The following is a 26565-nucleotide window of genomic DNA, read 5'->3' as shown; positions in this document are numbered from 1 at the left end:
GTCCTAATTTACATCTGAGGAACTCTGAGTATTAATAACTGTAGGGGTGCCAATCCGTCGATTTCCTTTTGGACACTGGGGCAACTTACTCTGTGCTTACTGAAGCCCCTGGCCCACTTTCTCCCAGATCTGCTTCTGTAATGGGACTGTCTGGATGAGCCAAATGTTATTATTTCAGTATGCATTTTCATACGAGTTTCAAACTCTGCTATTTTCATACGAGTTTCTGATCATACTAGAGTCTCCATTATCCATTTTCGGGAGGGATATAGTGAGTAAGGTCCATGCCTGTTTTTGTGAATATGGAGCCCTACCTTTCTCTCCCTTTAATTGGACAAAATGTAAATCCGAGAGTGTTGGCTGATGGAAAGTCTGGGGGTCAAGCACAAAACGCTATTCCTGTAGTTGTCAAGCTCGAATACCCACACTTATTTTCACATAAAAAGCAGTATCCACTGAAACCTGAGGTTAAGGGAGAGTTAAAACCCATTATTGAGAATTTAAAGGAGCTGGGGCTATTAATTCCCTGTAACAATCCATGCAACATTCCTATTCTGGGTATAAAGAAGTCAAATGATAAATGGAGACTAGTTCAAGATTTACAAACAATAAATGAGGCTGTAGTTCCTTTACACCCCATGGTGCCTAATCCTTATACTCTATTGTCTGAAATTCCTGAACGAGTCAAATATTTTTCAGTCATTTATTTGAAGTTTGCTTTCTGAGTTAAACCTATATTAAATCATCCTCTACCTATGACTTTAAGACAATTGAGAGGATTTTTTGGAATCATAGGGTACTGCTGCATTTGGATTCCCAGTTATGGGGAACTTGCCTGGCCTTTGTATAAGCTTATAACTGAAACTCAACAAGCCCAAACTGACAAACTGCTTTGGTCTCCATATACTCAAAGGCTTTTAAGGCTCTTCAGACTGCTCTCCTGCAAGCTCTAGCTTTGAGCTTGCCCGCAGGGTCAGAAATTAACTTGTTTGTCACTGAAAGAAAAGGTATGGCCTTGGGATTTTTGACACAACCCCGAAGGCCTCACCAGCAGCCTACAGGAGTGTATTCTTAAACTCTAAGGTTAATATTTGGATGACAGACAGTTGGCTTCTTAAATATCAGTCATTGTTGTTAGAAGGACAAATAACTAATCTTAAAGTTTGTGGAAACTTAAATCCTGCCACTTTCCTTCCTGAAAAGGAAAATGAGACACCTGATCATGATTGTTCCCAATTTCTAACTTTATGCAGCTTGGGAAGATCTGATGGATACCCCATTAGACAGTCCTGACATGGAAATATTTATAGATGGCAGTTCTTTTGTTCGGGATGGGAAGCATAAAGCAGGTTATGCCATGGTAACGGCTAAACAGGTTTTAGAAGCAAAATCTCTCCCAGGGAACAAGTGCTCAGCTAGTGGAGATTGTGATTCTGGCTCTTGAGTTAAGCAATGGGCAGTGAGTAAATATCTACACTGATTCTAAGTAGGCTTATTTGACTTTTCATGCTCATGCTGCAAATTGGAAAGAAAGACCATTTAAAATAGCAACAGGAGAACCTATTAAAAACATTTCAGAGAGATTGAGAGACTTTTAACTGCTATATATTGTCCTAAAGAAGTAGCTGTTATGCATTGCAAAGGGCACAGCAGGGACAGGAGTAAAGGAGCCAAGGGTAATCAGCTGGCTGTCAAGTCAGAAAGGTGGCACTTAAGGAAACCCCTTCACTGCAGAGGACTTTGATCTGGACAGGTCCTGTGGATAAGGAAAACCACAATACACTGAGGAAGAATTAGAAAGATATGAGAAAAGAGGAGCAAAGTTTACTGATAAAGAATGGTTACAGTCTGAGGATGGACGATCAGTAATTCCTGAAAATGCTCAATGGAAAAGTTTTCCTAAAGCCTTGGAATTAACCAATTATGTAACTCAGCTCTCAGCTTTTCAACAGGCATTAAAGGAACTCTGGGAGGTAACTCCTGACCCAGCCTCTGAGTAAAAGAGCTTCTGTTTGAGCCAAGAACAGAGGTCCTGACAAAAGCATTGGGATCTGGGGGCCAATCCCTCAAGCCCCTCTGGGAAGGCCCTTACCAGGTTATTCTTTCTACTCCCACAGCTGTCAAAGTGCCAGGAATTGATTCGTGGGTGCACCACACTTGAGTTAAGAAGTAGCACCCTGACCAGAACTAAGTGATGTCATTTTATGCCTTTACTTTCTATGCTCTTACTTCGTACTTTTCAGATGGGCCTGATAATTTATGTGAGTGTGTTTCTGCTGACTCCAAAATTCCTGAGTCTGCTGTTTGATCCTCGAGATTATGCCTTCCTGTCCTGGGCTCACTCCCACACTGCATTCCACAATCTATGTAACTACTGGGTCAGTGGAGTGCCCCCTCTTCATCAGTGGATGGCTTCCCGTGGTGGGAGTCCTTCCACTTCAGGGAAAGGACTTTCTCCAAATCTGTGACTACCTTCGATAACAACAATCATGTGATGCCTCATTAATCTGTTGACATCTAACAATCCTAAAATCAACAGGTGCAACACTTTGTACTTTAACTATGGACATAATGTGACTTTTTGCTTATGGTTCTGTTTTTGCTGTTTGCTCCCTGCAAAACAGCAGTGTAACTGCTGTAGCTGGATTTCTTTCTAGTTGCATGGAGGTTTTTAAGTTACAAATGGTTGCTCAAACTCCTGTTGACTGACGCAGCTTCCTCCAACTACTACTTGGGGCCCCTGGATCAGAGACCCTCAATATGAAGGTTAGGAGAATAGGCTGCCTCACCAATTTAGGGACAATGCCCCTTACCAGCTTGGAAGCAGTTACAGAATGAGAATGACTCCCCTTTCCCTAGGCAACATAATTCTCCTAAAAGAAAAGGCGGGAATGAGAGCGTAAAAGGCAAGAAGGCCAGGGGTCTCCAAACGGAGGTAACGGGCTGCAAGTGTCAGATTTTTAATCTCTCTCTTAAGTGGCAGAAGGAAACAACTACAAGTGTCAGATTTTTTCCCCCTTTCTCTATACAAACTTAAAAGGAGGTTTCTCTTAAAATTCTGTGTTGACATGACAACACCAGGCTCCACCTGAACCTAACTTTTCTCAAACCTTGAGCAAACCAATGCATTTTTCTTATGAAAATATTTCTCTTAAGCTACGTTAATGAACTATGTATTTACCCTAGAGTCTGTCTTCAAGTAGCTTCCACCTAATTCAGAACCCAATATATTTTACTCATACAATTGTTCTCCTAATCTATGTTAATGAAACCATATATTTGCTTGGAAACCTGCCTTTCTTCAAGATTCATGGCAATAGTTTTATGGCCCGGGATGACTCACTTGTGCCAATGTTATCTCAAAATGCTTGTTGTGGGTGAGAGGCCTGGTACCACTCTGAGTTTTGAGACATTTCCTTTCTCTGATTAGCAGCCTGCTAGAAACTATATAATATCCCACTAAAGACTAGTGGGCGGTGGTGGGGGAGGCACTCTGTCTGCCCTCTTCTGATATCTATGTCAGACGCTTTCTCTCTTTTAAACTTTAATAAAACTTTATTACACAAAAGCTCTGAGTAATCAAGCCTTGTCACTGGCCCCAGACTGAATTCCTCTTCTCTGGAGGCCAAGAATCCCAGTCTTTCATGGCTCAGCAACAACCCTGAGTAGCTATTATTCTCAATTTGGCACTTATCATTTTCTTTACTATATTCAGATAAACCATAAACAATACAGTATATGGTATTGTTATTGTATATGGCTAAATATATGTCATAAACTCACTTCTTTCCCTTACCATTATATGTGTGAGATTATTCTGGGTTGAAACATTCAGAGCAAGTTTAGCCATTCTCACTTTTATATGGTAATTCCATTGTGTTACTACACAATGATTGTTAATATGTTCTCCTATTGATAGACATTTGCCCTATTTTCAATTTCTTGTTATTACAATGTGGCAGTGATCACACTAGTACATGTCCTTTTGTGTGATTTTGCAATGGCTTCTTATACACACCAAGAATTGGTGGGTACAGAATGTGAACATTTTCAACTCCATTTAGGTATGCCAATATACTGCTCAAAATATTTGTACCAGCTATCTTACTAATAGCTTATAGAGCTTACTTGAGTTTTCCACAAAAATTTGTGCGTGGACTCAGACAGAACTTGCATTTTCCACATTGAGGTGCGTAGAGTGGAATTACTTTGTCACCTAGAAAAAAAAGGCCATGTGTTGGATGATGCGTGGTTGTTACTTATAAATAGTTTTCACCAGGTGAATTGGTGGAAAACACTATTCTTTATCGTATATATCTTATATTCGGCAGGAAGTATAGGTAGCTACAATACTTTGTTAACCTACAAGACTGCTGATTCTCCCAAGTACTGCATATGTTATCTTTTTTTTTCCTCTTTTTTTCTGGGCTGGACAGTCAAGCAACACATCTGTATTGATACCATCAGGTGCAGAATCCTGTCTGACACTCTGTTGTCCTTGCAACACTCTGCATCATGACTAATATTTACTATATCATGCCTATTATTTATTACATTTGTAAACACCTCAATTATAGGAGATGTGGGCAATAGGCTTGATATGGAGAGTAAATTATATATCATCTCCATGTTTCACCATAGTTCACTCAAATTCTACATTTTTCTACTTTTTATTCAATTTGAATTTAACAAAGACTTCTAGCCTCTGATGACTAAAGTCCAATAATGATAACTGACATTTGTTCAACCTTTAGTATGTGTCAGTCACCATTCTAACTGTTTGCATATATTATCTCTTTAATTCTCAGAACAACTCTTTGAGATGGGTACTATTTTATCCCCATTTTAGAAAATGGAAATCTAAATTGAGTCACAGAAAAGTGACTTAGCTAACTAAGGTTACACAGCCAGTAAGTGGCAGAGCTGTGCCTTAATTGGCTGGACTTCTTTGTAGATTCCAAATTTTGAAGAGCGATTTGCTTCTATAATCTTGTTTGGAATAGAAATGTGATGAGACATTAAAGCCCTTGGCGTGTCATAGCTCTCGGGTCTTGGACAGACCGTGTTATAGCTCTTAGACAAATCAGTGTTACAGTTCTATTTTATTTCGAAAATAGGAGGAAAATCCATCCTCTAGGCATGAGGGCATGCCGACCCAAAGACGCGAAGAGAAGAGTACCCCAGTGCGCGGGAGAGAGAGAGAGACCCCTGGCCCTTTGGCTCCTCTTTTCATATGTCTTTTCCTCCCCCTGGGCCTGCTGTATGTAAATTGGGCTAGCCAGGAGTGCTGTTTGTTCTACCTGAGGTCCTCACTGTGGTCCTTGGACTTTCCGTTTTCTATTTTCGCGGGCTTGTCCCTTTCCTTGTCTTTTAGCCACCTCCATTCTGGACTCCTGTTTCCTATTCTAACTACCTAACAGAAAGATACTAATATACCTCTCAATTTGGAACATCTTCATTAAAGGAGGAAAGAAGGATATGGTTCATCCTAGATAAGTGACAATTGCCTAGCTCATATTCCAGTATTTGGTGGATCTGTTACAACATGTAAAGTAAATAATTTCGGCTATTGGCATGCTTTATATATATTTATCTTACAAGTTCCCAAGAACACGTTTCAGCTAACATGGACATATGCATAATATTTCCCACTTAAGCTACCTAAGGGTCTTCAGTCTTTATATATTAAAATAGTTCTGTTTTATTTAGAGAAGTTTGCTGTAAATTGTCATCTGTGCCCCCATGGAGGCTTCAGTGTAAGCTCACTTTGTAGCTTTGCTTTGTAGGACAACTTCTCAGTGCTGGATGTAAATAAAGTGACTGTGTTCTCCAGATTTCATTAGACAGTTCTGACTGCAGATATTCTGCCTCATTGCTAGATTGTGATAGATTGTGTGTCTTAGTTTTGCTTTGGAAAAGATGGTCCCCTTATGTAAGTAGAGATCGATTATAGCATGCAAAGGCAAGACTGTAGCAGAAATTATCCCTGAAATACCCTGATGTTTCTGTTTAATTGGAACCAGAAATTAAAATACCTGGTTTGAAGTTGGTCACTCCTGGCCCAACACTTTCCACAACTCCTGCAGCCTCATGGCCAAGAATCACTGGAAAAAACCCCCCCTCAAATTGAGGATGGAGGATATGGGCATCAGAATGGCACAGGGCAGTGGCAATTATCTGCAAAGCAATCACAGACTTGAGTCCTGTTTCTGTAATTATATCATTAGGGTGGTTAGGATGATTTTAGGCCAATGACACCTTGAAACTTAACAACACTCATTGAGGTCAATAAAAGAACTGCATTTTGAAAAATAAAAGGAACAGTTAAAAATATATTAGGATATATTCTTTCCTCTTAATGCATCTTTGTTTTCTTCCTTTCACTGTCCCTGAAAAATCACACAGAGAATTGGCAGTCACTGTCTCTAGGACAGGAGAAATCAAAGGTAATAAAATCTATTAGAGGGAGTGCAGGGAACACAGTCTTCCAGGGCTTGTTCAGATTTTATTGACACTAAATGAAATATAATTGAGGTAATAAACTTTTATAGTTAAAAGGGCTATATCAAATAAAGGATTATCTTAATTAATTAGAAAGTATCCCTGCATTATTCTTCAAGATTCTGTTCATGAGGATATCTCATTCATTCTCAGGCAAAAACTCTTACTGGGTGATCCTGAGGAAAAATATAAGCCAGGTCAACTGTAGGGAAAATAGAGAAATTGACCCACCTTGTCATCTATGATGCCTCTCTGCTCAATACTGTCTCTTCTTTCCTGCCCTCTCGCTTCTGTTCCCTCCTGTGAGCACCCAAGACCCTTAGCACTTCAGATCTTTTCTTATTTTGAACCAAACTCTCAATCTTCCTTTTAAAACATCTGTCAATAACTGGCAACTGGAAAACAAAAAGAAAACCTACCTAATTCTAATCTAATGTAAATTCCTGTGTCTGATTCTTATAATTTATCCTTCCTGGGAATAAATACCTGTTTTTGATGTGAACCTAAAAACGTAATCCCCCTCAGTGGGAAACTTCTGAGACTCTCAGTCAAACCACATAGGTTTGACCTGACCAAAGCCAAGTCAGCATTTGGTGTCTTGTTTATCCTGCCCTGGGAAAGTCCATACTTACCTGAATTCGAACTTCATGATCCTTGGGGGGAGCTACTTCAACCTCTTCAATGCTGAGGGGCTTGTTTGCTTCCCAGGCGATAGCTGCTTTGCATATAATAATCTGAGAAAAAGGGAGAAAGGAGGAAAGGGGCAGGGGGAAAGGACAAAAGGGAGGAAGAAAGAGAAAGAAAAATATCGTGGAAAAAAGTGAAAGAACATGTTGATACCATTATTTCATGAAAGAGAGATTTGGGGTTTGTGGCTGGATGTTATACATAGTTATTATAAAGACAAGGGACCTTACTTGACAATAGGAAGTCAAAGTCTACATTATAGTCATTGCACTTTTAATTTTTGAAAAGAACAGGTGTATTAAAATTTACCTTAATGTAAGGCCTTGAGTTTTCTGCCTCTCCAGAACAGAGGATAAATTTATAGGATTTGGAGAGAGTAGATGACCAATAAGTATTTTATGATTGAGCGATTGATTTATCAGCTCTGTATTACCCGAATCCTTATTGCTAGAGCGGATGTGTTTTACAACTTTGCTACTCAAAATGTGAACCTCCTTGACACCAGCAACATCACCTGGGAACTTGCCAGAGCTATAAGCCCTGTCCAAAATCCACTGAATCAAAACCTGCTTTTGAACAAGATCCCCATGTGATTCATATGCACAAAAAAGTTTAAGAAATGAGGCTTACATAATTATTAAATTTATCAGTGGAATGTACATTAAAGATTTGTCCCTTTGAAATCTGGATACAAATATATGAAAAGAAATGAAGCATTAAAGATTCCATAATCTATAATTTTAGCCCCTTAAAGTTTTATTTTTAATTTTAAATATAGGTAATATTGAAGGAAAGTAGAAAGAAATAAACCTATACTTCATTCTAATGCTACTATGTTTACTTTTGGTATGATATTCCTAGTCTTTGTTCCCATGAACAAGTATTTTTGATACTTGTTATGCAATTTAAATTGTATTTTAAATATCATTAGCCTTATTATAAGTGAAACATAGAAATGCAAATAAGAAAAAACCCCACAAAACCCATCTGTAATTTTGTCTTCTACTTTATGATTTTGAGGTAGATCCTTTGAGCTTTTTCACTTGGGACAAAATTGCATGTAATATTTTTAATCTCTTTTCTACTTATTAATATACAATGAATATTTTCCATATTCTTTTCTAAAATGTTAACAAATACAAATTTTATGATTATGGCACAGGTACTGAAATCTCTCTTTTTGGGCCACTATAAATAGTATTTGATTGAACACCCTTGAAGTAAGCATTTTGGCAAATTCAATTATTTTCTAGAATAAATTCCTAGCATGGAGGTCACTCATATCCTTTTGATCATCTTTATTTTTTTTCTTCAGATTTGTTAAAATATGATTGATATACAGCCCTGTGTAAGTTCAAGGGGTATATAGGATAATGATCTGACATACATACATGATGAAATGATTACTACAGTGGGGTTAGTGAACTTCCATCATCTCATATGACATAAAATTAAAGGAAGAAATAAAATTTTTCCTGTGATAACTCTTAGGATTTACCTTAACAGCTTTTAAGTATAACATACAGCAGTGTTGATTAGATTTAGCATGTTGTACATTATATCTCTACTACATACTTGTCTTATAACTGGAGGTTTGGAAGTTTGTACCTTTTGACTAACTTCATGCAATTCTTCCTCTCCATCCCCCCCTCAACCCCCACGCCCCTCACCCCCACCCTGCTTCTGGTAACCACAAACCCGACCTCTTTTTCTATTTGGTTTTGAAGTATAATTGGTCTCTGCTTTTAAAATATTCTGTCTAGATTGGTGATAGCTTTTCTTCCAAGGAGCAAGCATCTTTTAATTTCTTGGCTGCAGTCACCTTCTGCAGTAATTTTGGAGCCTAAGAAAGTAAAATCTCTCACTGTTTCCATTGTTTCCCCATCTATTTGCATGAAATGATGGGGTCGGATGCCATGATCTTAGTTTTCTGAATGTTCAGTTTTAAAATCATTGGAAGGAATGATGCTGAAGCTGAAACTCCAATACTTTGGCCACCTGATGTGCAGAACTGACTCATTGGAAAAGACCCTGATGCTGGGAAAGATTGAAGGTGGGAAGAGAAGGGGATGACAGAGGTTGAGATGGTTGGATGGCATCACCGACTCGATGGACATGAGTTTGAGTAAGCTCTGGGAGTTGGTGATGGACAGGGAAGCCTGGCATGCAGCGGTCCACGGGGTCACAAATAGTCGGACACGACTGAGTGACAGAACTGAACTGAACGTTCATTGTGTGTGTGTGTGTATATATACCACATCTTCTTTATCCATACATCTCTTGATGGGGACTTAGCTTCTTTTTCTGGCTGGCCATGTGGCATGCAGAATCTTAGTTCCTTGACCAGGAATCGAACCCGTGCCCCTGCAGTAGAAGCTCAGAGTCCTAACCACTGGACCTCCAGGGAATTCCCTGGGACTTAGCTTTTGATCAGCTTTAAATTGCTGCTTTCTGAGAGCAATACCCAAGGAAACTTCTTTTAGCAGATGTACAAAGAGACATGCACAAACACAAAATCCCCAAAGAATTGATCAAAGAAATGGTATATTTGCTTACTTTTCCCTTGGTGCCCATTTTCTTTGGGAAATTTGCCTTGGAAGTTTCTCTCTGATTTAAGAAGCTCTTCTACTTCTATCCAGGGTGCTCTATATCCTGTAATGAATTGACTTTGAATAAATACCATTTTAGCTCTTGTGTTCTCCAATCATTTTCTCTCCTTTTTTGTTTGCTGTAATCTGAAACTTTGCCCATCTCTTCACGTCATCATTTGTGCTATCTTGTTTCAGCTGCAAACCCTCATTTCTTCCAAATGTTATTGGGAGATTTTTGTTTACTTGTTTTTTTTTTTCCTTTATTGCAAAATATAAGATAACATAGAAAAGGTCATTAAACTTATTGGTTAAGTCAACAGTTAATTATAAAGGTCATTAAACCTATTAGATAAGTTATCAAATAATTATAAAATTAAAAAACATCTCCAGTTCCTCAGAATCCCTTCTATATCCACCCTTCTCTTTCACAATCCTAGTAATAATTTCCTTGCATTTCTTTTATGATTTATGCTTCTCTATACAATATAGTTTAGTTTTACAGATTAGAAGTTATATGGATAGAGTCATAGGGCATGTGTTCTTTCATGGCTTTTTTCCCTCTCACCTATTTTTGTGAGATTTAGCCACATTGCCTGTAGCTATACTTTATTTTAATTATTGTAGAGTATTCCATTATATGTACTGACCACAACTTTTTTCATCAATTTTGTGTTTTATAGTGAATCAGGATTGCTTAAAAATTCCTTTCATGTATTCTTGTTGTGTTTGTGCTTGAGTTTCCTTAGGGAAAGTTCAGGGCTTTTATGCAACCAACATACCCTATTAAGGCGAAGCCAACTGTTAAAATATTGAAATACTTTTCATCCTGTTGGTAAAAAGCCATAGTATTCTACTATTTTCTCCAGAGAGATAGTAGAACTATCTTTATATTAGTTAAATATCTTTATATTAGTTAAAACTTTAACAAATATTTTATTATTGACTAAGTTTTTCTATTACAATGTTTAAAAGTATGATTTATACTCTTCATTTCTACTTTCTCACTACTCATGTTTTCACTTTTCTACTTGTCTGGTTTCTGTCTCTCTCTATTTTTCTTTTCTTTTTTTTTATTTTTATGTTTACTTTATTCTGCTTTACAATACTGTATTGGTTTTGCCATACATTGACATGAATCAGCCATGGGTGTACAAGAGTTCCCAATCTTGAACCCCTCTCCCACCTCCCACCCCATATAATTTGGAAAATTGTCAGTGGCCTCATTTTTTAAAAAGTGACATTTAAAAATTTCTTTCTAGTGTTTGATTTTTCTAGCATTTCTTATTTTATTTTTATGACTTCTTTCTCTTTAATCCAAACTTTTTCCAGGAGTTTCTGTTTGTTCCTAGATGTTTCTGTTTTTTAAGATGTTTCTATTTTAATAGTGTTCACAGAATAATTTCATCTTCTTTCTTGACTCCAGGCTCCTTTCTCTAGCTTGCCTGTTTTGGCACTAGCATCTCCATTCTTCTGAAACCCCGCTTGACCTTGCTTTCTGCATTATTTACAAGCTTTGTGTATTTTACCTCTCGTGTGCCTTTCATTTCCTTCTTTCTGTTTTTGTTATCACATGTAGATAAGCTACATAAGAGTAATCTTACTTATTGCTTATGTCATCACAATAGCCTTTTTAAAAAAACTGATTTTCCTCTGCAGAGCTCCCTCTGCCAGTCTGTGTTTCAAAATGTTGTTAGTTGGGTATTCTGTCTCTCTCTTTTTTTTTTTTTTTTTTCAGCTGTGTACATAGGGTTCTTTATTCTCCACAGAGTGACACATGCTAAGGTGGGTTGGGCTTGGGCTGACATCCCCATATCTACAGAACTGAATAAAGTGGGTCTCTGAGAAGAAGTCTGATTTGCCTTGATGTGGAGGGGAGCTGGGGAGGATGGAGATGGATATGACAACCAGGATGTGTTCAGTCCTGTGCTGGTTCTGGCCTGGAATGTAGGGAGTTATGGCAGCTCTCACGGTGGTCACTTCCAGGCAGGGGTGGCCTGCCAGGCTTGGAGGGCCTTCTGTACCACATCTTCCCACTGGGCATCTGATATCTCATGAGCCCAGGCAGGAACCCCTGGCGCAGGCAGGCTTATGCCAGCCATCGTCCTTTTCACCAGCTCTACATGTTCTGGGTCCATGGGAATAGAGCTGTGGTTGTTCAATGCTGTAGCTCCCTGCTTATCTTCGTCCTCACTTTCTAGTGGTGGGTCTGGCAAATGAAGCCCCAGGGCCTCGGTCTGATCTTGAATATCAGCAACTACATCTTCTCCATCCCCCATTGGTGCCAGTTCCACCTCCTCTGACTCAGGATCTTGGTTCAGAGGCTGGTAGGAGTAGCCAGCTGGTCCTGCCCCTCTTTCCTCTTGTTCTTCCTCTGGTTCCTCACTGCTCCAATCCCCAGTGCCTTCCATGGGACCCCGATGTGGCCCCAGTTCCTCAGTCTGATTGGGGAAGATACATTCAGGACCCACGGTGTCTCCCCCTAGAACTACTGCTGCCATTGGGCAGGGGCCGCTCAGAGCCCACAACCCAACCCTAGATGAGTATTTTTCCCACAATTTTTATTATATCATTCTCTTGGTCTAACACCATCAAGAACTCTCTAATCCCTAATGAATTCTCATTCTGGCATTCAAGACTATTTATCTACAACCCAGGCTGTGTTTCAAAACTTATCTTCCAGCCTTCCTCCAATGTACTGTGTGCCTGACTTCCTGCCTCCATGATTTTATCTAAACTGGTTCCCCTGATTAGAACCAACCTACTGCTGCCAGTTCTGCCTCCTAAACTAACATATTCTTGTTTTAAAAGATTTATTTATTTTTGCTTGCACTGGGTCTTCCTTGCTGTGTGCCAGCTTTCTCTAGTTGTGGTGGAGTTGGGGAGCTATGCTTTAGTTGCGGTTGTGCGCTTCTCATTGCGGTGACTTCTCCTGTGAAGCATGTGCTCTAGGGCACCTGAGCTCAGTAGTTGTGGCACACACCCTTAGTTGCCCTGCAGCATGTGGGGCAAGTGGGGCATGATCCCTTTCCAGACCAAGAATCATTGAACCAGTGTCCCCTGCATTCGTAGGTGGATTCTTAATCTCTGGACCACCAGGGAAGCCCTGAACTTGTTCAGGACCTTAAGAACATATTCTTAAGGTTCCTTTTCTGATACTTATCTTGCTAGACAAGAAGCTAGAAATTCAGAGCTAGAAATTCAGGATGATCTTTTCCCTCTTTGAATCCCTACAGCATTCATTGTGTTTCCATCCCCTTATTGCTCACACATAGATAGCTACATGAAGCAAAACTACTCCGTCTCCAGCCTCCAGTGTCCTTAACTATAATGCTTGTATTTACTTACATTTTACACCCTTCAGAGAGTACTTCAGAGTCCTGAAAGATATGAGGTACTTAATAAATTCTGGGTAAATTGAGTATTTACCTTGGAAACCCAATATGCTTCAACATATTTTCTGAATGTTAGGTATTTACCTTCTTTCTGCCTTTCTTTTTGTGCTGCACTTTGATGAACTTCTTTGAAGATGGGGACTGTCTTTTATATGCTTTCATGAAAAACCTGCGAAGAAGTGTTTTGAGTGGAAACATGATAAGAGATATTGAAATGGTAGAACCCTGGGATTTTGAATGTGAAGGTGTCTTCCAATTCTAAAATTAATATTGTAGATTCTTTCCATGAGGATGGCTTTACCTTTTCTAATAGTTGATTTGCGGACTGGTAGTTCTCAAAATTTCCAATGTTATATGTGTTTAAAAGTATAATCTCTCACCCGCTGAATTAGTATATACATTATTTTAATAGTAATTCATTAATCTCAGTATAAATACCCAGACAACATATTTGGAATCCATGGTTCAAACTGAATTTATTGTGTTTCTACACAAACTAGCTCTTGCTTTTCAATGCATGTTTTCTCTATTTCCTATATCTAATTATGTTTCTCTGATTTTAGCTTTTTTTTTTTTACAAGTTAAAATCTCTGATATTAGTTGAGTTTAGTTCCTCAGTCATGTCTGACTGTTTGTGACCCATGGACTGCAGCATGCCAGGCCTCCCTGTCCATCACCAACTCCTGGAGTTTACCCAAACTCATATCCATTGAGTTGGTGATGCCATCCAACCATCTCAACCTCTGTCATCCCCTTCTCCTCCCACCTTCAATCTTTCCCAGCATCAGGGTCTTTTCCAATGAGTTAGCTCTTCATATCAGGTGGTGGAAGTATTGGAGTTTAAGCTTTAGCATCAGTCCTACCAATGAACATCCAGGACTGATTTCCTTTAAGATGGACTGGTTGGATCTCCTTGCAGTCCAAGAAAAGAGTCTTCTCCAACACCACAGTTCAAACCATCAGTTCTTTGGCACTCAGCTTTCTTTATAGTCCAACTCTCACATCCATATATGACTCCTGGAAAAACCATAGCCTTTGTTAGCAACGTAATGTCTCTGTTTTTTAATATGCTGTCTATGTTGGTCAAAACTTTCCTTCCAAGGAGTAAGCATCTTTTAATTTCATGGCTGCAATCACCATCTGCAGTGATTTTGGAGCCCCTAGAAATAAAATAAGCCACTGTTTCCACTGTTTCCTCATCTATTTCCCATATGTATACATGTATATCTGATTCACTTTGCTGTACAGCAGAAACTAACATTGTGAAACAACTATACTTCAATAAAAATTAATTAGTAAAAAATTTGCTGCTAATCCAACAACTAATTTTTTCAGAAATCACCAATATCATACACTGTAACGGAATGTGCATGACAGATGGGATATAAGCTTGCCTTTCATTATTAAACTGACTGTGTAGTTGAAAATGTCTGTAAAAAAATAATGCTTCTATATCTCAGTAGAGTTCAAATTATGAAATTCATGTTGTGCTTCATGGCAGCTTTCCTGTTAACTTATTAATTTCAAAATTATTGGCTGTGCTTAATATCAACTCCTGACTTTTAACAAAGAAAGCCTAAACATTAAAAAAAAAAAAGTAGACTGCAATTTCTTAACATTTCCCTCATTTGTCCTTCTAGTCACATGACTACCATTGTAGTTTATTTCTTCAGTATTTCTTCTTTGTTTTTAAAAAATGGGATAAATTTAGCATAAAACTCACCATTTGACCATTTTAAAGTATGCAGTTTAGTGATTGTTAAATATATTCACAATATTATGCAGCCATCGTGAATACTAATTCCAGAATTTTTTCATCACCCTGAAAAGAAACCCCATACTTAGTAGTTTATTTATCCCTTTGCCTATCCTTATGGCAACCGCTAATCCACTTTCTGTCTTTGTAAATTTGCCTGTCCTGGAAACTTTATTTAAATGGAATCTTACAGTGTATGGCCTTTTGCATTTTCACTTATCATAATGTTTTCAAGTTTCATTCATATTGTAACATGTATGTCCTCAGTATGTCCTTGTTTTTTATTGACAAGTAATATTTTATTGTATGGATATACCACTATTTATTTATATTTTTTCAGCTGATGAATATACTTTTTCACTTATTGGCTGTTATAAATAAATATTCTGCTAAAATATTCATGTACAAGTTTTTTCATGTCGGAAACATATCTTTTCAATTCTTTTGAGTATATAGCTAAGAATGAAATTGCTAAGTTAACTGTGTGTAACTTTTGAGCAACTGCCAAAGGTTTTGTCATGGTTGCGCCATTAACTTTTCCACTAGCAATGTATGAGGCTTCCAGTTTCTCTACTCTCCATCAACACTTGCTATTGTTTTTTTCTCTTTCATTGTAGCCATCCTAGCAGGTGTGAAATAATATTCCTCACTATTTCTTAAGTGGTATTTCTCTCACAACTTCTTCATTGACCTCCTGGTCTCTTACTTCTTCAGAATAGATTTCCAAAGGGACATTAAAATCATTTAATTTCCTATTCAAAAATCTAAATGGTTGCATAATAGATCTATCAAATTAGGTATGAATTTGCTATCCTGTAACTCAAGGATTTTTAATCTACTAATATGTATGGAGCTACACTTTTGTTGCTAATGCATTAGTTTTCAACAAAGCTGAAAAATTCAGCTGTCACCTGACTATCTCTTAATATTGTCCTTTTACCTGACTTTGTTAATTTTGTTTCTTGTACCTCCACTTCTGTAGGTGAAATTATTACTTTTCCTTCAAGGCTTATCTTAGAAATCATTTTCCAAATGAAGCCTCTTCTGATCCTTCCATTCTTTCCTTTCTTTTGAACATCCAGAGTAATTGGTATGTTTTTTACATCATCTATCTTATTCTGCCTTATAATCTGAAACACTGAGTTCTTTCTTTGACCTTCCTCCTTAGCACAATGACTTACTCATCTTGTGTCCCTGCAGTGCCTTACACATATAAAATATTAAATAATGATCAACTAATTTGAAATTGTTCAGTGGTTTAACAGATATTAGATGAACTTTTTGAGGTACAGAGTGCTGTGTGGTACTGAAGTGGAGCAGGACCCTATGCTCCTTATTCCTCATGTCCTCTGCCAGCCTTTTGTCTGTGGAAAAACTTTAGCCAAAGGATAAATTTAATCAGAAGTGAGAAAAAGCAAAAGCAAAGGAAAACAATCGGACAAGACTAATGAAAATTTTGCACCTTGTTTTATGTCCTTGGATACTGTCCAGTGTCTCTTGGTTTATAGTCTATGGGAACTTGGATAGAATTTGTACCCTGCTGTTGTGTGAAAATTGTATAAATCTTAAATTATGTTGTATTGGTTCATGGTGCTTTTCAGGCATACACTATCCTTCTACTTTTCTGTGTATTCATTGTATTAATTTTTGAGAGTTTGATACTGAAATGCCAACTAAAAATCTTAATTTAAAAAAAAGAGTAGGGGGGAACAAGATGGCAGATGAGTAGGTGGACATGGAGTACATCTCTCTCCATGGACACATCAAGAATACATACACCTTCAGACACACAAATGCTTGCAGGACACCAGCTGAGAGTGGACAGGAGTACCTGACCAGTGGAAAAGAATATATAGAACCATGCAAAACTCAGTAGGGCCCAGGAACTAGAGGGAAAAACAGGAGTGTTGGTAGGACTGGACCTGCCATCAGCGGGTGGGAGAATTGAAGCAGGGGTTCAATCCCCACATTGAGATAATTGTCTGAGTCAGAGGAGAAACATTTAAGGCTGAGAGTGAAACAGCTGACCTGTGGCAGCCTAAATGGAATGAGAATCAGACAGTCCTTGCCACAGCCATACATACCCCGGACAGGAACCCTGGTTCCCCGGAAGGTGCAGTGGCTGGGAGCTGGAGTTTAGGGATTGTGGAGCAATCCCAGAGTGAGGGCTGCTGTTGACTGCAGAGAGACAGATTGAGGGGATGTGAAGGAGGAGATCATGGTGGGAAATGCTGGTGGAGGAAAGCCAGGCAGCCATGGAAGCAAGGCAGTACTGCTAAGTCACATGCAGAGGGTGGAGCCATCACCATAGCCTCTCTCTCCCCACTCGCCAGCATTGGCAGGTGGAGAGGCTGGCCCATCAAACACGTGATGCACTGAACTACAGAGTAGGACCCCACCCAGGGTGCCCCTTTAAGGGCCTGATGCACCGATCAGTAGAGAAGGACCCCAAGCAAGGGAGCCCTCTAAGTACCTGAATGGGCAGAGCTATGGAGAAAGACTGGCCAAAGAGGCCTTCTGTTTGTCAGCTACAAGAGGCTCGAAAAAAGACTCTGATAGGGCCATAACTCCTGCACCTGAGGCAGTCCATGTCCCTGCACACTTGGCACCACCAGGGTCCCCGCAAGCCAAGCAGCTGTGCCACCCTCACGCTCAATTCTCACTGGGGCAGAGCTGCCACAGGCAAAGAAAGTCATGCATCGATGTGTGCAGGGTCGCTCCACTCGTGTTGGACTCTTTGTGACCTGTAGACTGTGTGGCCTGGCAGGCTGCTCTATCAGGGAGAGGGTGTCTCCAAGTAAGAATGCTGGAGCGTACTGGCCAATACTTGTTGCCGTACCCTTCTAGAGCACTATATTTCCTGTTGCCCTGGCTGTCAACTCCCCTGAGTAGCCCTGTGACCCAAGCAGCTGCACCACCTCCACGCCTGGCCCTCACAGGGGCAAACCCAAGTCCTCCAGGGCAGCCTCAGGAGCAAACCCCAGTGGATGACCCACATGTAGAGGTGGACATAAAACCACAATTGAAAACCAGGGGCAGTATGGCTAAGGGAGAAGACCCAAAACCTTCCCACCAGCTGTACAAGCTGCAGATTAAATCCACATGATCAACTAGGCAGACTGTGTCTGTGGAATATATAAAAGGTCATTGAGAACTCCCACAGAAGAAAACGCACTAGTTCTGATAGCTGTGGACATTGGAGGCAAGAATACACAGGAGTAGGACCAGATTAGAATCTGAGCTGCCCCCACAGTAGGTCCAGAGCTCAGCACAGTGTTGGAGGGCCTCCTAGGGAGGTAAGGTGTCCTGTGACTCCCAGCGAGGGAAAGGACTCTGACAACAGTGACTCAAGAAAAGCACTTATTATTATGTTTTGACTTGTTCTGCGGATTCTTTTGGATTCTTTTTTCTTTTCCTTTTTTCCCTCTCCTCTATTGTAGTTGTCGATTTTATTGGCTCTATGAAATCCAATTAAGCTTTTGAGCTTTTTTCCCCCTCAGTCACATTTTTTATGGTTGTTATAAACCTCTGCCTCTGTCTTGGGCTTCTACAGTTCTGTGGAGTTTTCTCTTTTTTAGATTTTAATTTAAAAAAATCTATTATTATTTTTTCTACATTTATTCCTTTGTTTGCTTTTCCTAGTGTTCTTTTTCCTTGCAGTTAATCTTTAATGTATATAAATATTCTTTATCTACCTCTATTTAACTTTTCATATCTATTCTGTCCTTTTCTTTCTCTCCTTTCCTCTAAACATATTTGTTAGTTTTCTTTTCATTACTTTATTCCCCAATTGGCACCTTGGTTTAATTTTGTTTTCTAGTTTATGCTTTAGTTAATTTTGTTCTGGTAGATATAATTTTTGGTTTCCTTCTGGATTAATCTATTGTACTTTATTTTTGTTTGGACTGTTTTGATTTTGCTTATGGGTGTATATATATATGTGTGTATATTCACTCACACTTTTTTTGTTGTTATAAACTTCTGCCTCTACATGGGTCTTTTGCAATTCTGTGAAGTTTTCTTTTTTTTTTCTTCTCCTACATTTTTTTCTTTTCTCTTTTTTATAATTTTAATTTTTAATTCTTTTAAACCTGCTATATTTTTTCTACATTTATTTCTTTGTTTGCCTCTCCTACTGCTCTTTTCCCCTTGCAGTTAATCTTGTAGTGAATCTTCATCTACCTCTGTTTAACTTTGCTTGTCTATTCTTTCTTTCCTTTCCTCTCAACATATTTGTTAGTTTTGTTTTCATTGCTTTACTCCCCCTTGGCACCTTGCTTTAGTTTTGTTTTCTAGTTTGTACTTTAGTGAGTTTTTTTTCTTAATTGATGAATATAATTTTTAATTTCCTTTGTTCATTGGGTCAGTCTACTGTACTTTATTTTTGTTGGACTGTTTTTACTTTGCTCATGGATGTATATGTATATATGTATATTCCATTATTTTAATTATTATTTCATTATTTTGTAACTGCCACTTGTCTGGGGTTCATCTTTGGTTTTTCATTTTTGGATAGTTAAATCTCACTTAATGCTATAACAAACCACTTGTGGAATCTTTGTTCCTGACCAGAGATCAAGCCCTGAGTCTTTGGAGTGGGAGCACTGACTCAAAGACCCTAGACTACCAGAGAACTAACCCTCCTGCTGCTGCTGCTGCTGCTGCAGAGAACTAACCCTAGGGTGTATCAAATAGTGAGAACTCACACAAAGGAAACCTCTTGAATACAAGACCCAATATTACCCAACTGACAGTAGCACCCTGTATAGGAAGTCTCATCTACACAACAAACAAAACAAAAATACAAACTCAATCATCAGTAGACAGGAGTACCACCTCATTCAGCCTTGCCCATCAGAGGCAAAACAAACAAACAAACAAAAACTCAGCACAAATCTCACCCTATATGAAGCTTACACACACCACCAGACCAACCTTCAGTTCAGTTCAGTTCAGTCGTTCAGTCGTGTCCGACTCTTTGTGACCCCATGAATCACAGCACGCCAGGCCTCCCTGTCCATCACCAACTCCCTGAGTTCACTCAGACTCGCGTCCATCGAGTCAGTGATGCCATCCAGCCATCCAGCCATCTCATCCTCTGTTGTCCCCTTCTTCTCCTGCCCCTAATCCCTCCCAGCATCAAAGTCTTTTCCAATGAGTCAGCTCTTCACATGAGGTGGCCAAAGTGGAGGGCAGAAACCAAAAGAAAGAAAGAATTCAACCTTCTTCAAGGAAAGAATTGAACTCTCCTTGAAGCCTGGGAAAAGGAGACCTTATACACAATAAGTTAAAAAAAAAATAATGAAAAGGCAGAGAAATACTACACAAATGAAGGAATAAACTAGAAACACAGAAGTCCAAGTAAATGAAAAGGAAATAGGCAAACTACCTGAAAAATAATTCAGAATAATGATAGTAAAGATGATAAAAAACCTGGAAAATAAAATGGAGAAAATGTAAGACTCAGTTAACAAAGAATAATTAAAGAATAAACATACAGAGACAAACAACACAATTACTGAAATAAAAAATACTCTAGAAGGAGTCAATAGCAGAATATCTGAAGCAGAAGACCAAATCAGTGAGCTGGAAGATAAAATGGTGGAAATAACTTCTGAAGAGCAGAATAAAGTAAAAAGAATCAAAAGAATGGAGGATAGTCTCAGAGACCTCTGGGACAATATAAAACACACCAACATTCTAATTATAGGTGTCCCAGAAGAAGAGAAAAAGAAAGGGTATGAGAAAATTTTTGAAGAGGTTATAGTTGAAAATTTCCCCAAGATGGAAAAGGAAATAGTCAATCAAGTCCAAGAGTCACATACAGGATAAATCCAAGGAGAAACATGCCAAGACGCACAGTAATCAAACTAACAAAGACTAAACACAATGAAAATATTAAACACAGCCAGGGAGAAGCAACAAGTAACATACAAGGGAAATCCCACATGCTTAACAGCTGATCTTTCAGCAGAAACTCTATAGCCCAGAAGGGAATGGCAGGATATACTTAAAGTACTGAAAAGGAAAAATCTATAACCACGATTACCATACCTGGCAAGGATCTCATTCAAAATTGATGGAGAAATCAAAAGATTTGCAGACAAGCAAAAGTTAAAAGAATTCAGTACCACAAAACCAGCTTTACAACAAATGTTAAAGGGACTTATATAGTCAAGAAATACAAGAGAAGAAAAAAGATCTATAAAATCAACCCCAAACAATTAATAAAATGGCAATAGGAACATATATATCAATAATTGCTTTAAATGTAAATGGATTAAATGCTCCAACCAAAAGACACAGACTGGCTGAATGGATACAAAAACAAGACCCATATATGCTGTCTACAAGAAACCCACTTCAGACCTAAAGATGCATATAGACGGAAAGTGAGAGGGTGGAAAAATATATTCCATGCAAATGGGAAGCAAAAGAAAGCAGGAGTAGCAATCTTCATATCAGACAAAATAGACCTTAAAATAAGGAAGATTACAAGAGATAAGGAAGGACACTACATAATGATCAAGGGATTAATCCAAGAGGAAGACATAACAATTGTAAATATCTATGCACCCAACAGAGGAGCACCTCAATAAATAAGACAAACACTAACAGACATAAAAGGAGAAGTTGACAGTAATACAGTAGTAGTAGGAGATTTTAACACCTCACTCACACCAATGGACAGATCATCAAAACAGAAAATTGCCGGGGTCCAAGCCCGGCAGGATCTAGAGAAACCCGAAGGAGAAACGGCGACGGCAATTGCGATTGATTTAGAGAGAGAGAGATAGTTAAGAATGTTGTAGATAAGAAAATAGAGGAGAGAAGAAAAGAGGCTGGTGTTCCTTGGTTTATACAGAAAATCAATAAAGTCTCAAGACAAGAGACTTGCACCGTCTACGTGAGGCCACAGGTGCCCTCCTGGTCTCCTGAGGGAGTGAAGGCTCCTTCCCGTTCAGGTCTTAGAAACCCAGGCAAATAAGTAGACATGGTAGATTTCTGTACTCCAGATGGGAACTAGCCTGAAAGAGAGAGTAAGAGGAGGAAAGTGATTGACACGAGGAGATCAAGCTGCTTTGATGAGCGAGATCCATAGCTTTATTTTTAAACGGTACTTATATAACTTTTTTTGTACATAGAGGGAAATGAAAGATGCAAGGTCATACAGAGTCAGCCCAACATTCCAGCAGTATTGTCCTTATTGAAACCATGATTTTCCTGCATACCTTTTCCACAAAAGATGTTGTGTACAGTATCTTCTGGCCTTGGAGCCCTGTGAACATTTTATGACCCTCTTTTGATAAAGGCTGCTCAACCAGAAAACTTATTTTCCCTCAAAGTGTTTTTTCTTCATATTTCTAATCTATGCCAGCCTCAGAAAATGCCAAACAGAGTTACGTTTTTCACAGAGCAAAGGTGCAGTGAGTTACAAGAAAGAACCAATTAGCTCAAAAGTCTGGTATGGTTAAATTCAAGGCTACACTTATTTTTCTTGCATTCTCACTATGTTAACTAATGCATTCCTAGGTGCGCAGTGGATAAGAGATATGGGAACTTAGCAACAAGCATTGGCCCAATAATGAAATCCTACATCAGCACTAGCACTACTCTAATAACTTTTAACTCTTTCAAAGGCTCTATGTTTTAGGCTTTCCATGCTTCTCACAGTTGGGAGGCTGTAAATAATTGTATGCATAGCTGCAAGAGTCTGGATAACCTGCCAAGCAAGCTAGAATGCTAATAGCGGGGGTTTGATTTGAAATATTCCTCTCATATCCAGGAGACTTATTAGCTATAGCCCTAAGTTAATTTTCTCCAGAGAAAGGTGGACAGGGTTAGCTCCCTGTTAATGTCAGAGGAGTTGGGGAAAGTCATGAAACAGTAAAACAGACAGATTCTGGTTTTGGGGTAGATGCTCGAGAAAGCCTAGGGAGCCCCTTGAGTTCTGAAGCCTTGCTTAACAGTTCTTTTCCACATGACCTTGTCATGGGGTGGGGGTGGGGGGATCTCCCATGGCAGCTCCTGGCAGAAATTAATAAGGCAACACAAGTCTTAAATGATACATTAGATGAGATGGATCTCATTGATATCTTCAGGACATTCCATCCAAATGCAGAAGAATATACCTTCTTCTCAAGTGTACATGGAATATTCTCCAGATAGACCACATCTTGGGTCACAAATCAAACCCCAGTAAATTTAAGAAAATTGAAATCGAATCAAGCATCTCCTCTGACCACAGTGCTATGAGACTAGATATCAATTACAAGAAGAAGAAAACTAAGAAACACAGGCACATGGAGATTAAACGACACATTTCTGAATAATCAACAGGTTACTGAAGAAATCAAAAGGAAAATAAAAAATTTCCTAGAAACAAGTGACAATGAAAACACGACAACTCAAAACCTATGGGATGCAGCAAAAGCAGTTCTAAGAGTGAAGATTGTAGCAATACAATCGTACCTCGAGAAATAAGAAAACCATCAAATAGACAACCTAGCTTTACACTAAAAACAACTGGAAAAAGAAGAACAGAAAAACCCCAAAATTAGTATAAGGAAAGAAATCATGAAGATCTGAGCAGAAATAAATGAAAAAGAAATGAAAGAGACAATAGTAAAGATTAATAAAACTAAAAGCTGTTTCTTTGAGAAGATAAACAAAATTGACAAACCTTTAGCCAGACTCATCAATAAAAAAGAGAGAAGAATCAAATCAACAATATTGGAAATGAAAAAGGAGAGGTCACAACAGACAATGGAGAAATACAAAGGATTATAAGAGACTATTATGAAAAACTATATGGCAATAAAATAGATAACCTGGAAGAAATGTACAGATTCTTAGAAAAGTTCAACCTTCCAAGACTGAACCAGGAAGAAATATAAATTATGAAAAACCCAATTACAAGCACTGAAATTGAAGCTGTGATAAAAAATTTCCCAGAAAACAAAAGCCCAGGACCAGATGGCTTCATAGGAGAATTCTATCATTTAGAGAAGAGCTAATGCCTATCCTTCTAAAACTTTCAAAAAATTTCAGAGGAAGGAACACTTCCAAAATCATTCTACGAGGCCACCATCACCCTGATATCAAAACTAGACAAAGACAACACACAAAAAGAAAACTACAGGCCAATATCACTGATGAACATAGATGCAAAAATTCTCAACAAAATTTTAGCAAACAGAATTCAGCAACACACCAAAAAGCTCATATACCATGATCAAGTTAGGTTTATTCCAAGGATGCAAGGATTCTCCAATATACACAAATCAATCAATATGATACACCATATTAACAAACTGAAAGATAGAAACCATGTAATACTCTCAATAGATGCAGAAAAAGTCTTTGACAAAATTCAGCATCCATTTATGATTAAAACTCTTAGGAACTTACCTCAACATAGTGAAGGCCATATATGATAGCCAATGGCAAACATTATTCTCAATTGTGAAAAACTGAAAGCATTCCCCCTAAGATCAGGAACAAGACAAGGGTGTCCACTTTCACCACTCTTATTCAAAATAGTTCCGGATGTCCTAGCTACAGCATTCAGAGAAGAAAAAGAAATAAAAGGAATCCAGGTCAGAAAAGAAGTAAAGCTCTCACTGTTTGCAGATGACATGATACCTTACACAGAAAACCCTAAAGATAGTATCAGAAAATTACGAGAGCTAATCAGTGAATTTAGCAAAGTTACAGGATACAAAATCAATACACAGAAATCACTTGGATTTCTATATACTAACAATGAAAAATCAGAAAGAAAAAGTAAGGAATCAATCCCCTTCGCCACTGCAACAAAAAGAATTAAATATCTAGGAATGAACTTACCTAAGGAGACAAAAGAACTGTACCTGGAAAAATATAAGACACTAAGGAAAGAAATCAAAGGTGACATAAACAGATGGAGAGAGATTCTATGTTTCTGGGCAGGAAGAATCAATATTGTGAAAATGTCTATACTACCAAACACAGTCTACAGATTCAATGTGATCCTTCTCAAATTATCGATGGCATTTTTAACAGAACTAGAACAAAAAAATTCACATGGAAACACAAAGACCCTGAATAGCCAAAGCAGTCCTGAGAAAGAAGATGGAGGTGGAGAAATCAACCTTCCTGACTTCAATTATACTACAAAGCTACAGTCATCAAGACAGTATGGTACTGGCACAAAAACAGAAATACAGACCAATGGAACAAGATAGAAAGCCCAGAAATAAACCCATCCACCTATGTGTACCTTATTTTTGACAAAGGAGGAAAGAATATACAATGGGGCAAAGACAGCCTCCTCAATAAATGGTGCTGGGAAAACTGGACAGCTACATGTACAAGAATGAAATTAGAACACTTCCTAAACACCATACACAGAGATAAACTCAAAATGGATTAAAGACATACTTGTAAGACCAGAAACTATAAAACTCTTGGAGGAAAACATAGGGGGAACACTCAATGACATAAATCAAAGCTAGATTCTCTATGACCCACTCCTCAGTTCAGTTCAGTTCAGTTCAGTTGTGTCTGACTCTTTGTGACCCCATGAATCTAGCATGCCAGGCCTCCCTGTCCATCACCAACTCCTGGAATTCACTCAAACTCATGTCCATCGAGTCAGTGAGGCCATCCAGCCATCTCTTCCTCTGTCGTCCCCTTCTCCTCCTGCCCCCAATCCTTCCCAGCATCAGGGTCTTTTCCAATGAGTCAACTCTCTGCATGAGGTGGCCAAAGAATTGGAGTTTCAGCTTTAGCATCATTCCTTCCAAAGAAATCCCAGGGCTGATCTCCTTTAGGATGGACTGGTTGGATCTCCTTGCAGTCCAAGGGACTCTCAAGAGTCTTCTCCAACACCACAGTTCAAAAGCATCAAGTCTTCGGCGCTCAGCTCTCTTCATAGTCCAACTCTCACATCCATACATGACCACTGGAAAAACCATAGCCTTGACTAGATGGACCTTTGCTGGTAAAGTAATATCTCTGCTTTTCAATGTACTATTTAGGTTGGTCATAACTTTTCTTCCAAGGAGTAAGCGTCTTTTAATTTCATGGCTGCAATCACCATTTGCAGTGACTCTGGAGCCCCCCAAAATAAAGTCTGACACTGTTTCCACTGTTTCCCCATCTATTTGCCATGAAGTGATGGGACCAGATGCCATGATCTTAGTTTTCTGAATGTTGAGCTTGTTCTTTTTTTTTTCATAATTTTTATTTTTACTTTATTTTGCTTTAAAATACTGTATTGGTTTTGCCATACATTGACATGAATCAGCCATGGGTGTACATGAGTTCCCAATCCTGAACCCCCCTCCCACCTCTCACCCCATATCATCTCTCTGGATCATCCCCGTGCACCAGCCCCAAGCATCCTGTATCCTGCATCGAACATAGGCTGGCAATTCATTTCTTACATGATAGTATACATGTTTCAATGCCATTCTCCCAAATCATCCCACCCTCTCCCTTTCCCACAGAGTCCAAAAGTCCGTTCTAAACATGTCTGTCTCTTTTGCTGTCTCGCATACAGGGTTATCATTACCATCTTCTAAATTCCATACATATGTGTTAGTATACTGTATTGGTGTTTTTCTTTCTGGCTTACTTCACTCTGTATAATAGG

The 26565-nt window shown here is 38.7% G+C and overlaps 1 protein-coding gene and 1 pseudogene across 1 annotated transcript in view; both read right to left on the bottom strand.

The window, feature by feature from the left end:
- LOC102176872 (alcohol dehydrogenase 4) overlaps positions 1 to 9878 on the bottom strand; it is a 39719-nt gene extending 29841 nt beyond the window's left edge. The window contains exons 1-4 of the mRNA XM_018049290.1: positions 9745 to 9878; positions 7134 to 7235; positions 6036 to 6177; positions 4129 to 4216 (exon numbers count right to left, since the gene is read on the bottom strand). Coding sequence (XP_017904779.1) covers positions 4129 to 4216; positions 6036 to 6177; positions 7134 to 7235; positions 9745 to 9762 — 350 coding nt within the window. The 5' untranslated portion in view covers positions 9763 to 9878. The remainder of the gene's footprint in view (positions 1 to 4128; positions 4217 to 6035; positions 6178 to 7133; positions 7236 to 9744) is intronic.
- LOC102180123 lies at positions 11600 to 12292 on the bottom strand (annotated as a pseudogene).

Source organism: Capra hircus, chromosome 6 (genome assembly GCF_001704415.2).
Source record: "Capra hircus breed San Clemente chromosome 6, ASM170441v1, whole genome shotgun sequence".
NCBI lineage: Eukaryota > Metazoa > Chordata > Mammalia > Artiodactyla > Bovidae > Capra > Capra hircus.
This window is presented reverse-complemented; position numbering and strand designations above follow the sequence as displayed.